This window comes from Mya arenaria, chromosome 15, assembly GCF_026914265.1.
Source record: "Mya arenaria isolate MELC-2E11 chromosome 15, ASM2691426v1".
NCBI lineage: Eukaryota > Metazoa > Mollusca > Bivalvia > Myida > Myidae > Mya > Mya arenaria.
In genome coordinates this window covers 49,111,387-49,129,338 of record NC_069136.1, presented here as the reverse complement: position 1 = coordinate 49,129,338, position 17,952 = coordinate 49,111,387, and the positions used below count along the sequence as shown (strand labels likewise).

Genomic DNA, 17,952 nt, shown 5'->3' with positions numbered 1-17,952 from the left:
GCCAGTCGGCTATATACTAGATCAATATTAAAGTATTTCATAATGATTAAACTAAAGTAGCGTAAACATATAATATCATTCAATTTCTTTGCATGTGAAGAGCATAATATAAACTCGGGGTAGACGCCCGCTATACGAGCGAACCTGAAGGAGCACTGACCTCGCTGAGACAGTTGAGTGTGGAAAACCCAGAACAGCTCAGTGTAGGCGATGACACATCTTCCTATTTGTTGGCTTAATAATACAAATAAATCTTCGATACTGGTGCGTTACCTCAGTATTAAAGGCGGTCGTAAAACCTGCCTTAAATTATAAGGGTATCATGTTTATCTTTGCTGTAATAAATAAGTTAAATTATGTGCAAGTGCGTACCCCAATGAGATGAGTTCTGAGAGAGTTTTTTCATTGGTAAATTAGTGTGTACATTAAAGTGACACTCTTTTTCAAAATCAATACATACACATGTGACGTGCATCTTGGTTGTGTTGATATGGAACTCAGTGTTAGGTAAGATATTTCATTATCTATCAGTCACTTTTTCATAATTGAGTTTTGGTTTATTATTAAAAAAAGTTGTGGCTTATAACTTTATCATCCTGCTTTATATTAAGCAGACAATCCACTAATCAATCAGTTTATCAATGTATGTATACTTCAATATTTCAATTTATAAATAAATAAATGAAAATCAATGAATCAACCATATCACTTCCTAGCTGATTAGTATGTATACCCATTAAACTGTCAGTCAATAGGTCGATCGTTAGTCGGTCGGTATATTGGCTATTCGGGCAGTCTTTCTGGTCAAGTGAGCTGATCGGCTAACAGTCGGTCAGGGAATAAAATTAAATTCAACATTTGGCCTTTTGGTTAATCAGTTTAACGATTGGTTGTACGTGATTAAAACCATCTTGTCTAGATGGGAAATAAAGCCCTTTGAACAATCAGCATACATTGAAGACTTGTTTAGAATACAACATGCATAAATATCATTAATATCATTAATATCTTATAAAATAGACTAGATTGCGTCTACGTTCACATTAACAGGCACAGACAATGATAGGTCGAGTACACTCAGTATTCTGGATGATACTGAGGTCAGATTACATTTTGTTCTCAAATACCCCATATTTGCATAGTATACGACCCGGCCCGAACATTCGATTATGATAAATTTGCGCCGCATTTTACATGAACAGCTAATCAAAAATAAACAAATATGGGTATAGTTATGAAAGCAAAATGAGATGCGTTGAGAATAGACAAGGCAGTGTGCGGGGGAAGTGCTCACACCTGTGATAATTGTAGTTGGTAGAGTAATAAGAGAAAATTGAGTTGAGTTGAACAAAGACAAGGCAACGTGCGGGGGAAGTGCTCACACCTGTGATAATTTTAGTTGGTGTTGTAATAGGCGAAAATTGAGTAGAGTTAATTCAGAATATATAAGGCAACGTGCGGGGGTAGTGATCTAAGCTGTGATAATTCTAGTTGGTTTAGGCTAAGAATGATTGGCGCCGCTCTGGAGAGCGCGCCTATTATGGAATGGGAATTTATTTTAGTTAGTGGTAAGAGCGGTTTTTAAGTTGATTGACAGTTGGGTTTTACTGTTATTTTATTATGATTAAAAAATGCAAATGGATGGCGATTGCATGGGTGTTAAAAATGCTATTTGTGGTTGAATAGATTGTCTTCAATTTATCTTCAAAACATTATATTTGAAGAACGACAAATAAGTTTAATAACTGTTCCCGTTTCGTTTACGTTTTCCGATTGGTTAACTGTACCGGAAATGTAAATATTCGGAGGAGTTCCGAATGAAATGTAAAATGTGTGGACCGGTAATTATGTGAATGGGAATAATTATGTTTTATGTTGTTTTGTTATGTTTACTGCATTAATAAACAATGAGGTAAGCTGTTTTCTTTAATTTAATCGATATTGGATTAAATGTTCACCTAACTTTATTTGTTTATGTGTTGAAGGTGACATTAGTAAAATTGTATTACGATTGCCCCCGAGTTGTTTTATTTTTAGAACACTACACATATCCGGATGTTGCTATTTTTAGAACCAGAAGGTATTTCCCCGCTATTCATAGGTCAATAATGGAATTTCTACATCGTCGATTAATAGTTGGAAACTCGGTTTTGTCATGAATATACGTTTAAAATAAGTAAACACTAAAAGTGCACACTCACAGTTGATTACGATACATCGAACAATTTGAGTCATTACAGTAAAACATGGATTATAAGTGAATTATACGCGTAAGAGAAGATTTTCTGTCGAAAAAACTAATGTCAAAAATCAGCATGGGATATTCGTATCAAAGGGCTATTCATGTAAGTATCCTTGAGTAGTTGTGTAAGTTTATGTGTTCAAAAATGTTTGTTTTTTTAATTTCTTTGGAATTCTTAAATCATTTTTATTTGCTAAACGTTAAGACAGCGTTTTAATATTTCTACATGTACTATAAATATACATGTTACATACTTGACTTATAATGCACCAGTCAATTTTAACCAAAGCCCCACGAGGTCCGAGGAATAGCTGGGACTTTGACTTTCTGTCCAGCCAACCCCGGGTAAAATCCTCGTCCTGCGGGGACGAACTGATGGTCAAATCCTCACCATATGCCCCGTACCCCAGGGAGCCTAGGTAAGGCATATTCCCTGCTATATCTGGCTCAAAGACAAAACCACCGTATTCACCCGGCACTGCGAGGCCACCTGAAAGTTAAAAACACAGCCCATTTCCCCGGCATATCCCCAGACCTGGAGGGCCGTCGTTACAATTGACTGGTGCATTATGTACATGTTACATATTTTTAAATGTACTTATGTACATCATTTATGTATATGATATGAGTATGTAATCTTTTATTTGATTGTTTTATCTTAGAAAAATATTAGACTTAAAAATACCCATTATTTATGTACAAACTGCATATTTTCAAAATAAACCTGTATTAAAAGATGTACATGGTTCCGGGCTGGAAGCCACAACAGCTTGGACACAAGCGACATTCATTTGCTTGGTGTAGGTCTCGTTGAACGCCATACTGTTGTGAATCATTATCAACCATATGCACAACATCTACACATTTGTGCCTACCAACCCTTACTCTTGGCTAAAACGGATATTAGTGCAGAATGTATAATTAATACATGTGCATTTGTATTTTACGGTTGTAGTTTCTGTTGGTTGATAATCAGAAGTCTAATTTCTTTCAGGCAGGAAAATGACTGAATATTACTATTATATGAAGAATTCCAGCCTGCATGAAATACTTTGTTGGATCATTGAGACAGATTTGACATCCATGTCTATCCACATCTGATAGAGATGATGTGAGTATTTCATATAAAACATATTTGAGTTGGTGTTTGTTGTTTTATAAACTCACTGTTTTCAATAGTCCAGTGGTTGTGGTGGTGGTGATGGTGATGGTGATGATGAATTTTATTGATAAATTTAGTAATTTTCTTTATATTATATACATGTATGTATCAGCTTATTGCTGTTATTTTTAAATAATGTTGAGAAATATTAAACTGTTTATACTTTATTTTGTATATGTATGGCAGTATTATTATCTATACAAATTAGTTAGAAAGTACTTTTTTTTTCTTTTACAGCACTAAACATTCTAGATGGGTAAAGACCTGTTAAATCGGCATTGACTCAGCATTGAGTAATTTTCATCTGTGCAGACACTACAAGTACAAACGCATGGGAACAAACCAAACTTCAAATGTTGAAGAGTGAAGAATTATTGTGAAAAGTTCTAAATGTTAGAATACCATTGACTAAATAAAACAAATAGACATCGATTACCAACAGAGACTGTTTACATGTTATAATATTAAAAAGACATTAGTTGAGAACTTTCACTCTGACATTTTTGGAGGGGCATTACCGCCTACTTAGTGTTCTTGTTTCTTTACATATTTTAATTTAAAAGTACAATCATTGTTTTTAAATCTGAATTCTGAGTTAGTATCATAAGTAAAATTCATTTATTTGAATGATTACATTTTATGAATAAGTCCAATTGAGCTTTTTACAAGAAAAAGGTTGATTTTTAAGCATTTTATTAGTTATAAAAATGTATAGTTACATGACATTATGTATATTTTCTTCAAAACTGAACGGTAAACTATCATAAATTGTCTTTTGAATTGTTCATTAGACATCATAGAAAATATTTAAATGATTTCAGCAGGTTGTCTTATTATTAACTATTTTTATGAATTTATAAAACTGCTATATATTTTCAAACATCGAAATACTGCTCTGTTTCGAAGACTCACAAGATCAATCAACATGATTTTTTTCCATGTGTATCAATAATATGTTCGGTTGAACGTAATTTTTCTGTTAACTGAAGTTTATTTTACCAGAAACTGTTGTGTTTATTTCATAATCTCTGATAATGTGAAAAAGAAATCAAATAAAGACAAAATATTTTTAATTAACAGTAAAAAATCTTCAAAATTTGGATAAAAGTCCCATAGTGTACCATGATAATAACTATGTTGTCCGTAAAAGCTTTATAAAAGTGTGTATTACTTATACCTTAATTCAGTTAAAATAATTATGGCCTTTAAGGATTTGTGTTTTCATAATATAGATTTCCTGTTATATTGAGCTTTGTCAATTTGTGTTGATGTTTTGTTTTATGTACAATTACTACTTCTATTTCCTAACTTGTGTCTCATTTGTCAAATTGAATTGTTACATATTTAAGTGAAAAAACACACACACTATTTTTAAAGATGCACTCTTACTCTCCAATAAGACTTATGATAATTAATATTATTGTTTTCATTTTTCAAAATGGGTTGATAGATGTCAACAACAATGTTTCTAATGAAGGATCTTGGGTTCAATTTGCTAATAAGAATGAACTTAAAACATGGTATTTCTGCCTTCTGATACTACAGTAGACCACAGTAAATCTTTTAGCAATCACCAATTGATCATTTAATATTTGTCATGCATTCTGCTATTATAAACAGGGTGACAAGCTTGTTATCAGTAAACGATATTTCAGTAAATGCATTATTTAGTAAGTAGTTATTGTTTTTTCATTCAATTTGATGTGTGTTATATATACAATTATATGTATTGATTTCAAATAAGAGTTTCACTTTAAAGATGCTCATTTAAAGATAATGAACAGACACACAAAAACTAGACACATTTGATACTAATTATACGAATGATTATTGTTTTATATATAGGTGACCTCTGATTTGTTTTGGAGATATTCATAAATGGGTGTTATTCTTTATTGTCTTCAGTTTCTTATACATTTAAGGATTTTTATAATTGCTTTTCTGGTATATATTACAATGTAATTTAATGCAAATGAAAACACACTTTAAACTGGACACATTTGATACTAATGATATAAATGATTATTGTTTACATGTACTCTGATTTGTTATGAAGATATTCATAAAGGGGTGTTCTTCATGTTATTATACATTTTGGACTTGATTTAGTATTGCTTTTCTGGTATATATTCATTTAATGCACAAAGAAATTATTTTAAGTGTTCAGTATCACTTTCACACATTGTTTACTATTATTTTTTTGCATATTTGGCCTATTTCTTATATGTGCATTGTTGTATTTCAAAACCTTTGTGAAAAATAGAAACAGTATTATTTCCTTCATACATAGTCTGATACATATTCAGTTTGAATGCGTTATTTTTATCATATTTGAAAAAAATGCCATTGTCCAATAAGACACATGCTGTTTTGTGTTAATATCAACCAATATAGCTGTTTTTGAGCTAATTACATAATTATTGCCTTTGTCGCTTTTTCTTGACCAGAGCATTACTTTCAAACTACTTATGGTATTGAAATAAAACTTGGTATATGGGTATGTGGCAATGACAAAAAGTACAGTGCACAAGCACCCTAATTCTGTCGTGTTCATTAATGTACCCCACCCCTAATGAAATGTTCAACTTGAAAATCTTCAATTTCAATGCTTTTGCCTATATTGTCATGCAGAAAACTACAAACATTTTGAGAATTTCATAGACGCGGTTCAATGCACCATAATATGCTTGTTGGCCTTGACATTCCTTGTTTTTCAACATATAACAAGTGCATAAACTATTAAACGGCGCCCTTTGATGCTTTGCATCAATGGTCTTTCTTGTAAAATATTGTAATTCAAAATGATTAATTTCATAACGAGGAATAAGCTAGGTGCGATGTAAATCTCTGCGCCACAGATCAGAGATTAAATATTACTTCATACTTCACACGTACTCTTGTACCCCATGAAACACGGATCTCGCATTTCAAGTGCTAGCTAGTATACTGTATCAGATGTTAAACATGAATACAAGCGTTTCATGCCTTCTTGTCCGCATAATTTTCACGCGGCTATATTATCTTATATCAAATGCACTCGAAGAAAATACTGCTGATTTGAATGAAGTATGTACCCTTTCCCTTTTGAAAGGATTGTAGTTTTTATTTACCTAGTGGCATTAGTAATGAATATATTTTAAGGATCGTTTTGTACCGAATTATAATAATAACAACTGTTTCAACCAGCAACTTTAGTTCATAAAGTAAAATGTACCGGCAACAAACTGTATATAGTTCTTTGTTCAGTTTATTATTTAAATAGAATCATAATTATTTAATATTATTATTATTATTATAATATCTATAGTTCATCCATCCATTCGAAATTTACAATTTGCCTCGCCAGACTAAACGGAAATGTAAATTAACGTTTAGTCTTTTGCCACGGCGACATGGTTCAATCGTTTTGTACCGAATCCCATGTTTTAAGGATATCATTTCATACACGATTATATATGTATCTGTCTATGATATAACTTACCAGTTTATATAAAACACTTCATAATTCTATAGTTCAAACGAATCACGACAAAAGGAAATCCTTAAAACGGCATAAATTAACAAACCGTCCAATTTAATGACTTATAGAAAACATTGTAAAACAAGATGTTGTCATGACAAAGCTTAGTCATCATACTGGTTTCTTAGAAAATTTCCCTTTCTTAAACAAAAAATAAAGTTAAGAATTGTAATATCCCTTTGGAAGATTTTTTTAAAATCTTAGCAACAATACGTTTGATTGCAATAACGACGAGGCTGAACAGTTTTGTTCAAGTAATGATTTTGATGAACACTACATTTCCAGAGTTAGACCAACCTATTTCTATTATTGAAGTACGTAACGCAATAAAGCATTTAAAACGAAATAAATCGGCTGGTAGCGACTGTATATTAAATGTACTGTGTTTTTTTTCCAGAAAAGTGGACAGAAGGTGTCATCATTCCACTCCATAAAAAGGTTCTGTTAATGATGTCAATAATTATAGAGGAATTACACTTGTTATTTGTTTTTCAAAAGTATTTACAACAATTTTAAATAAGCGCATCGAGTCATTTTGTGAGGCTAATGCCACTATTTCGGATGCACAATTCGGATTTCGAAAAGGTTGCTCAACAGTTGACGCAATTCATATTTTAATGTCTATTGTGCAGAAATATATCAATGATATATAAAAGATTATATGTTATTTATGTCGACATGTTGAAGTGTTTTGATAGTATTTATTGCAATGCTCTGTGGCTTAAGTTGTATAAATCTGGTATAAAAGGTAAATTACTTAGAATAGTGAAAGATATACATGAAAATGTTAAATCTTGTGTGAAATAATGTACATCTTACTCTGAATACTTTAGTTATGCCGTTGGCCTGCGCGAGGGGAAGGTTATGTCCCCGATTCTTCCCATCACTTCCGGTTTAAGTATTGATGACATTGTATTACAGTCAAACCACGTTATGCCGACTTTTTCGGGACCTAGTGAAAAAAGTCGAGATAACGAAAAGTCGTTTGAGTTGGATTGTACGATGTTTACGTCCACAATTGAACGGTCTTGTTTCGTCGTGAAAACAGCAAACTTATTATTGAAAAATAAAGTGAAACAAAAGAAGAATTATATGTGTCAAATTTATTTCTTTTACGTGTATGGATCACACAAAACACATATAAAACCACAATTGCATACATGTGTACATTGTAAGATTTTATACCGGGTCCTTCTCTGAATTGGTCGACCAGAGCAGTGGAACTAACATTTGACATTTTGAAGTCATTCTTTCTGTTCCCATTCGGGATCTATATCTAATCAATAAAGTGTTAATCTTTTATACGATACCAAAGAGCTTGAGCAATAAATGTCTCTTTAATTAAATACATAAACAAACAACTTTAATTATTCGCACTTACCAATTACATTTTTGTATCCCCCAATTATGACAGTTTGTTATATTGACACGCACGGTATTTTGCGACATGCCGCAAACCGTCATGAATATTTTCACACCTATGTCTCGATCTACAGTTCGACATAAAGAACATTGGAAATGTGTGAAATTCGACCACTGGGACTAAAAACGAGGTCGACATAGCGAAAAAGTCGAGATAAAAATATCGACATAAACATATTTATGTTATATGGAATAAGAAGGAATAAATTCGGGACCGGAAAAAATTCGACATAACCGGAAAGTCGACTTATCCGACGTCGACATAGCGAGGTTCGACTGTAATTATGTTGCTATTTGCTGACGATATGGCCATTTTAGGGAAATCGGCCGAGGAAGTCCAGAACCATTTAAACACTCTTTATTCGTATTGCAAAGCATGGGGATTAAATGTAAATACATCAAAGACAAAAATAATGGTTTCCGTAAACGGGGTGGAATACGTCGTAACGAGCATTGGACATATAATGGCCATACTATCGATGTTGTTGATAACTTTAATTATTTAGGTACTGTGATAAATTACACTAGAAGTTTTACATTGAATCAAGAGCATTTGGTTGGAAAAGCTCTTAAGGCCATAAACACTTTATTATATAAATGCAAAGAATACGACCTTAAACCTAAAATATTTTGTCAACTATTTGATTCTTTTGTTGGCTCAATATTGAATTATGCCTGTGAAATATGGGGTTTTAGTAAGTCAAAAGAAATAGAACGTATACATTTAAAATTTTGTAAGCGATTGTTACACGTTAAAATAAACACATGTAATGCTACAGTGTATGGAGAACTAGGTAGATACCCTTCATACATTAATCGATATGTAAGAATTATTAGATACTGGTTTAAGATTTGCAACAGTAATAACATTATAATAAAGTCCGTGTATAAACAGGCCATTGATGACTGTAATAAGGGTAATATAAACTGGGTTTCTAAGGTAAAAAAAAACTGTAAAATGATTATGGTTTTGCATACGTATTTGATAACCCAAATATTGTGCATGTTAATGTATTCATAAACGACTTTAAATGTACAATTATAGATACATTTAAACAAGAATGGTATGATAATATTAGTAACAGTTCTGTTTTGGATATGTATAGAATTTTCAAAACTTCCTTTGATTATGAAATATATTTAGATTTAGTTCCAAAGAATTTACATTTATACTTTCTTAGATTGAGAGTTTTTGCACACCCTTTAAGAATACAAACAGGACGTTATGCACGTTACAATATACCTCGTAACGAAAGATATTGTTTATGTTGTAATAGTAGGGATATAGAGGATGAATATCACCTCATATGTATTTGTCCATGCTATCGTCAGTTACGTGAAACTTATATAAAACGATGCTATTATGTTAATCCATCTGTATTCAAATTCCATCAATTATTGGTATCATGTGATAAAAAGGAAGTTATGAATGTTTGTAAATATATTAAAGAATCATTTATTATACGCAACTCACTTATAAATAATTTAACTTGATATAGTAGTTATGAAACATTCCCTCACTGCCAAAGTTAACATAATAATTATTTGGTATTCAATTTACATAATATTTTTACTTATATTTTATTTTATTATATTATGTTTGTAAGTTTAGATACGTGACATGTTTATATGTATAACTATATGTATTACGACGATGTACACATGTATAAACTGTCTGTTCTGTTCTGTTCTTAAAAACGAAAGTTCTATCGACCACAATATCGACTCTATTCTAGATCAATTAATACTTCAACATGGTTCTCGACAAAATAAAATTCTATAAACGGCACAAATTTACAAATTGTAAATTTTCATGAATCATAGAAAAAATGTATAACATGATATTGATTTAACAAAGCCATCAGACTGTATTCTTACAGAATGTCTCCTCCTTAAAATGAAAGTAATATCGACCAACATTAACCTTGAATGTCAATCGGCTATATTCTAGATCAATATTAAAATATTTCATAATGATTAAGCTAAGGTAGTGTAAACATATCATATCATTCAATTTCTTTACATGTGAAGAGCATACTATATACTTGGGGTAGACGCCCGCAATACGAGCGAACTTGAAGGAGTACTGACATCGCTGAGGCAGTTGAGTGTGGAAAACCCAGAGCAGGTAAGTGTAGGCGGTGACACATCTCCCTCTTTGTTGGCTATAAAAATAAATCTTCGATACAGGTGCGTACCTCAGTAAGGTGGTGGTAAATTTTGCCTTATATTTAAATGGTATCATGTTTATCTTTGTTGTAATAAAATTAATCAAATTATGTGCAAGTGCGTACCCCAATGAGATGAGTTCTGAGAGAGTTTTTTTCTTTGGTAAATTAGTGTGTACATTAAAGTGACACCCTTATTCAAAATCAGTACATACACATGTATAACAAACATAAATTTTGAGTGATAAACCTCTAACTACTTACTAAATATTCATTTATGGAAAATAGTAATTGCTGATAACAAGATGGTAACTGTGTATTTTTTAGCTGAAATGTACAATATTAAATAACAGGTGAGTGCTAAAAGATTTACTGTGATCTACTGTCGTCTCATAAGGTAGAAATACCGTGTTTTTTTGTACGTTTCTTTCAAATTAAACTCTGTTTCCTTCAAAAGAATCATTGTTTTCGACATTTATTCATCCTTTTTGGTATATTAAGCAATCGTATTAAGTGTTGCATATCTTAATTGGGAGTAAGAGTGCATCTTTGATATGTGTTGTCTTCAAATGATATATAAATTCATTGAATATATTAACTAGTACGAACCAAAATGATGTGAAGCTATCAGATATTTAAATACTACTTGTGACCAACATGTATGAAATCAACACTATTTTATAATATACAGTGCGTACTATTTCTATATTGTGAATAGAAAAGAAAATGATGAATTCTATGTCTTCGGACTCAGCGAATGGATTTTTTTTATCGAAAATATTAAGTAGATATTCTATTAAAGCAGAGAATGATAGTTTATGAGATGAAATACATGATATTAAGTCACAGAGCAATACTTAAATTATACAATGAACTTTTGTAGTAAGCTGAAATTATGATAGAATGCGTTCACATTATACACACATTTTCTTTACATATGCATTTTGTTATACATACTATAATGTGGTAGCTACGCCCCTGGATGAAAATTGAGTAATTGTGACGTACTACAGGTAACATTACTTAAATAACCGGCATTCAGATATAAAGACATTGTGAAAATACACGTGTGGACTGATATATTGTTTTTCATTTCTCTTTTTTAGTGTTTGATATTATGTTCACAAACTTAACGTGAGGTAGTTTGCAAATCAATTGTTTTGTTTCTATTTTCAACTGTCATTTTTTTTTTAAATTCATTTTAACCATCTGACTCAACCATGAACAAATGTATATTCGTTGCGTAATGCTACACAACCGTGACAAAATACTTAAACGCTATTGACTCTATTATATAAGTTTTATGAACATTGTGATCACTGGAATCGTGAACACATTTTAACAACAGCAGGTGAATGATAGTGTTGGATCTACTGTTCTAGTCAATTATGTTTGTGGAAATGCACATGTATCCAGTAACATTACAAGCGTCTTACATCTTGTTTGTGTTGATATGGAACTCAGTGTTTGGTAAGAAACTTCATTATCTAGCAGTCACCATTCTCAAATGAGTTTTGGTTGATTATTGAATAGTTGTGGCTTATAACTTAAATTTATCATCCTGTCTCATGTTGAACGAATTATCCACTAATCAATCAGTTTATCCATGTATGTATACGTCAATATTTCAATTTATAAATAAATCAATGAATCAATCATATCACTTATTAAGTTTTTGCAGATTAGTATGTATACTCATTGAACTGTCGGTCAATCGATTAATCGGTCAATCGTTAGTCGATCGGTATATTGGCTATCGGTCAGTGAATAAAATTAAATTTAACATTTGGCCATTTGGTTAATCAATTTAACGATTGGTTGTATGTGATTTAAACCATCTCCAGGAAATAAAGCCTTTTGGACAATCATCATGCATTGAAGACTTGTTTAGACTACCATATATTATACTAGGTTGCCTCTACGTTTACATAACAGGCACCGACAAAGAAAGATCGAGTACACTCGAATGATAGTGAGGTCAGATTACATTTTGTTCTCAATTACCCCACATATGCAGTCATTATACGCCACCATGTCCCGAGTTACTTTCAAATTTACAAGAGTATAATGAAAAATATTTTACTAATGCAAAGTAGTAACAAGATACTCCTTAGAGAATAAGCTAGGTGTTGTGATATGTCTTTCAATCTAAGAAACTCCTAGTTATAGTTAGATTACATGAAGTAAACTATTTATTATTAAGTATAGTGAGCGAGCGTAGCGAATGAGCCCATCTTAATCTTTCCGATTTTGATTCAGGTCACCTAACTGACTTAGAATATTAACCTCATATGGTGACACATTGACAACGGAAAATCTGACGCAGTATCAAATGAGTGGCAGTGGGTGGTCCTTGAATCCTTTTCTCCGGTTTCTTCAGGCTATATGCCGGTTTCTACAGGCTATATGCCTGATTCTACAGGCTATATGCTTTTTCCTTCAGGCTATATGCCGGTTTCTACAGGCTATATGCCGATTTCAACAGGCTATATGCCAGTTTCTACAGGTTAAATGCCGGTTTCTACAGGCTATATGCCGATTTCTACAGGCTATATGCCGGTTTCTTAAGGCTATATGTCGGTTTATACAGGCTATATGTCGATTTCTACAGACTATATGCCGGTTTCTATAGGTTATATGCCGGTTTCTACAGGCTAAATGCCGGTTTCTTTAGGCTAATAGCCGGTTTCTTCAGGCTATATGCCGATTTCAACAGGCTATATGCCGGTTTCTACAGGCTATATGCCGGTTTCTACAGGCTACATGCCGGCTTATACAGGCTTTATACAGGATTGTCTCTTTACAGATTTTCAGCGCGAAACCCCCCACTAGTAACTTGTCGATAATTCGAGGTACACCTTGCTAATTCACTGTTATTTTTCAGCGAACACAACAAAAGGGATACAAATAGAACAAACGCACGTGCGCACGTGGTCGGGCTGGTACAACACGGACACACCTACTTCCGATGATCAGGAGGATGAAAGGGTCATTAGTATACGCAAGGTAAGAGCATTTTTTTCATGCTGAGATTAAAATTAAAGTTTTATGGCCAAAAGCTTACTTTTTACACATATATGTACTTCAAAAAAAGGGGTCAAAACGCTAATATTTAGTACGACAAAGAAATATGACTCTGTAAGATTAGACCAATTGTAGATGAATAAAAACTCATTTTTTATTAAATATTTCAAATTCCAAGTCTCTCGAGTGTTTCACAAACGAACTTGGTGAAAACATGTTTAGGCATTGTATTCAAGTAAATTATCATGACCATGTAGATCACCATTGCCTCCCATTAACCCTCCCCCCTTTCTGTACGGACTGCCGCGCACATTATAGTTGGATGGCAACTACAACGCCATCAATGTAGCTGTAACCATTGCATGTGTCTGAGTTTTCACAGGTGTCATTAATGGTAAGATGAAGAAACCGTTATGTTATAGAATACATGCAATACATCAAACCTATAATGAAATGACCATAGCTTTTGCATAAAATAAGGGTTCAACGACCGATACCATTTTCAACGTGTTCTGTGGTCATTCACCGGTTTGCCAAGATCATAAACATTGTTTTATACCGTGAATGATATTTGATACAACCCATACTGTGTTCATTATATGAAGAACCCATTTCTTTCCATAATTGGTTCATTGAATAATATATTCAACTGCTAAACTGAACATGGCTTTTGTAAAGGACTTGTGGTCATAACTATTGCCTCTTTTCTGATTCTTTGTTTCAAAACCTCTCCCACTATGGCTCCAGACTTCAGGCTCGATGTTTCCGAATGACACGTTTTATGCACTGCATAATGTAAACTGGTCCGTTTTGCCGATGACGTCACAAGAGCATGACTGCACTTATTGATATTATAAGAATTACTAGTAATGCAATTTTATTTCGTCGCCATTGAGAGAACTATATGGATATTAACTAAAGCACAGAAATGGTTGAAAAATGACATTGCCGCGAGTTCTTTAAATCAAGAGTATAGTTAGTATTACAAGTAAGTAAGCCTCGAGCCAGGGAGAACATCGAGCAAAGTCAGTTCGACCGAACGGGTTTCGACTATACTCAAAAGCGCACTTTCATTTCAGCGCGGACATCAGATCTGTGATGGAAATGCGCCCATTGACGTCTTGTGTCGCGCGAAGAACAGTCCCCATGTGCTGTTTAACGAGGAGAGTGCGCACCTCGCACCGGATATCCTGTACGTGCGATGCACGACGGAGGGACTTCTGTGCAGAGCGGCCGATCAAACGGGATCCCGGAAGTGTTTGGACTATCAGATCCGCTTTGAGTGTTTATGTAAGTATATACACAATTATTTGACTCAGTGGGTTTGAAAAGTTTAGGAATCATGTTGATGTCAAATAATGACAAAAACAGCGTTGTCTTTTTTGGACCAATTAATTTCACAGCAGCTGCTGTTGCCTTCTGTGACCATACGAGAATGCCAGTATTTCGTTCCATATTGATAAATACAACGGTTTGCACCACAAACGTGTATTTAGAGAAAATGAAACTCATTTAATTTTTAAACCATTAAAGCAGTAGATTTCCACGCTGATAATATCTTGTTATTGAAATACAAATTATAGCTGAAAATGATAAAGCATTTAAATGAATCGTATGCAATTACGATTTTGATTACTTCTCCATTTCAAGCGTAGTGAGCAGGCCGTTTCGATCTCTTAACCTAGAAAAATAGCATATATTTACTGCACATGTATGTTTAAACTAGATATATTATTATGATGATCAAATATCTAAATCATTGCAGATAAAACTGGTTCATACTGTCACTTTTTGAGTATCTGGTTCATGTTTACCATTTTTAAAGGTTTCCTGTACAAACAGTCCCACTTAACAATGCAAAAGTGCAGTTTAGTTTTATATATTTCGCATGCTTATATATTTTCAAAATCCGTTGCAAGGTAACAATATCACCAATTTAGATTCTATAATGCACCAGTCAATTGTAACCACGGTCCCCCAAGGTTCGGGGGTATACCGGGAATAGCCGGGGAAATGGGCCGTGTTTTTACCTTCCAGGTGGCTCCGCAGTGCCGGGTTGAATGCGGTGGTTTTGTCTTCGCGCCAAAAATAGCGGGAAATGGGCCTTACCTAGGGTCCCTGGGGTACGGGGGCATTTGGCGGGGATTTTACCAGCAGTCCGTTCCCGCAGGGCGGAGATTATACCCGGGCTTGGCTTCTCCGCTATACCCCGGACCTGGGGGGGGGGGGGGCGTGGTTTACAATTGACTGGTGCATAACAAGTGTTTCAATAAAGCGTTCCTTTTAAAACTGTGAGAAAAGTGTTGTTGTTTGTTCACGTTCTAACAATTATACCGTTTTACGGTAAAGAAATACAGATGTGGTTTTATTAAAAACGATGTTAATTTTCTATATTTTCCATCTTTCAGCCGTGATAGAGCCCATGCTTTCCCCAAACATTGGTGTGATTGGTGCAGCTGCGGGGTTGTCCGTCATCGTCCCCATCCTGTGCGTTGCTATAATGCACGTAGTCCGAATCTGCCGGGGCCGTGGCAGCCAAAGCCAGCAGAGCGCAGCCACGGAAAACGCTGAGCAGTCCGTCCAGACCGACTATAGCAACTTCCCACCTTCCTACTCTTTCTTGTTTGGAAGCGATCCGGATCTCCGTGTAAGTGACGTTAACGGAAATGACGTACCGAATGGCGATAATAGCGAGGCTAATTTAGAACAAGGACACGCCAACGGTGGAAGAGTTTCAGTGAATCTTATCGCGCCGCCTCCAGTGGACGGTTCTCAGGGCCGTCTTAGCAGCGGCAGTCTGCCTGACCTTGGGGAGTACCGGAACTCTGTCCAGGGGGACAGGACATCTCAGGGACCCGCCCAGCCGCGCAGCTCAACATGGCGTGCGCGGTTTCCCAACATGCACTTATCACGTTTTGAACTATTACGGTTGCCCTCCATTCAGGAACCCACGTCCCCGCAATCCCCCGATCTCAGTTACGTTCAGACGCCGCCGCCATCATACAAGGACGCTGTTGATTTATTAGCACTGGGCAAAAAAACGCTAAGTAGCACAGATACAACCATTGATCTCGAAAATACACAAGAAAAAGTTGAGCCCCCATCCTAGGTGTGTTCGTGCACCTTAATAAATTATATATGTTTACTTTATATTTGTATGTAACTAATTTATACTTCAGATTTAAACGGTTTCTCGTGTCATGTATATTTATAAAAATATAATTTTGTGCTAAATTGTAATTTTCATTATGTGCTGATCTGTATTTTTTGATTGATTATTTATGTGTTTCTAAATTAATTTATTTTCTGTTTATATCAACAAGATTTATTTACACACGATGTATATTTTTTATTATAATATTAACGAATTGTTTCACGAAAAATACGTTTTCGTATCCTACGTGCCATTCATCCCTGTGCTTCCAAATTTTCCAAATACCTCAGTGATAAATCTTAACTGCCATATTTCGGTAAACTTACAAAAACGTGTTTACAGCGTTACGTTACGTTACGTATTTTGCCGAAAGGAGGATTGTCAATTCCGTTTGTGTTCGGTTGCGGTCGGTGTGAGAGAGCGTATGTAGGCTTTGTTGATTAATTTTTGCTCAGTTTACATTGGTTAACAAATGTGCAATATTAGCTCAGTAAACACATTGACAAGTGCTTCATTATACAGAGTCTAGGCTACATCATTCACGATGTTTTTATATCATCATTCAAAAAACCCATTGTGGTATAGATCTGTATTTGTCAAGAGAGATACATTGTGTTTAAACTCTGTTCATATGGTTTAACTTTCAGGTTGTTTTCGTTTATTAGTTGTGCTGATTTATGTACATTGCACCTATAAAGCGTGCAATCAACGACTCGTTTCCAATGAATGTCGTATTTATTTATCGTATTTATAGAATGCATGTTTCCATTCAAAATGTGATAACAATAAAAATTAAAATAAAATGTCTTGCTCATAGTTATTAACCTAAACTCGAGCATAAATGCGTCAGTAGCTTTAATAATGACGATTCTTACCGGACCCAATCTGACTGAAGTGCCCGATCGTTTTGTACCGAATTATAATTATAACAACCTTTTTGACCAGCGACTTTAGTTCATAAAGTAGAATGTACCGGCATCAAACTGTATATAGTTCTTCGTTCAGTTTCTTATTAAAATAGATGCTCAATTAGTATATCTATAATTCATCCATCATTTTGAAATTTTCAATTTGCCTTGCCAAACTGTACGGAAATGTAAAATAGCGTGTAATCTTTAGCGACGGCGACATGGTGGTTTTGTACCGAATCACATATTTTAAGGATCTCATTTCATATATGATTATACAAGTATCTGTCTATGATATAACTTACCAGTTTATATAAAACTCTACATATTTCTATAGTTCAAACAATTCACG

At 34.0% G+C, this 17,952-nt stretch overlaps 1 protein-coding gene and 1 long non-coding RNA gene across 2 annotated transcripts; both read left to right on the top strand.

The window, feature by feature from the left end:
• The first annotated feature begins 2,002 nt into the window (after positions 1-2,002).
• Positions 2,003-4,538, top strand: LOC128218884 (uncharacterized). Its single transcript, XR_008258490.1, has 3 exons — positions 2,003-2,345; positions 3,237-3,353; positions 3,642-4,538. It is a non-coding gene; the product is annotated as an uncharacterized LOC128218884 (long non-coding RNA).
• A 7,033-nt stretch (positions 4,539-11,571) lies between these two features.
• LOC128218883 (uncharacterized) lies at positions 11,572-17,479 on the top strand. Its single transcript, XM_052926636.1, has 4 exons — positions 11,572-11,984; positions 13,399-13,520; positions 14,618-14,828; positions 15,947-17,479. The coding sequence occupies exons 1-4, from the start codon at positions 11,903-11,905 to the stop codon at positions 16,645-16,647; spliced, it is 1,116 nt and encodes a 371-aa protein (XP_052782596.1). The 5' UTR covers positions 11,572-11,902; the 3' UTR covers positions 16,648-17,479.
• Positions 17,480-17,952: the final 473 nt, after the last annotated feature.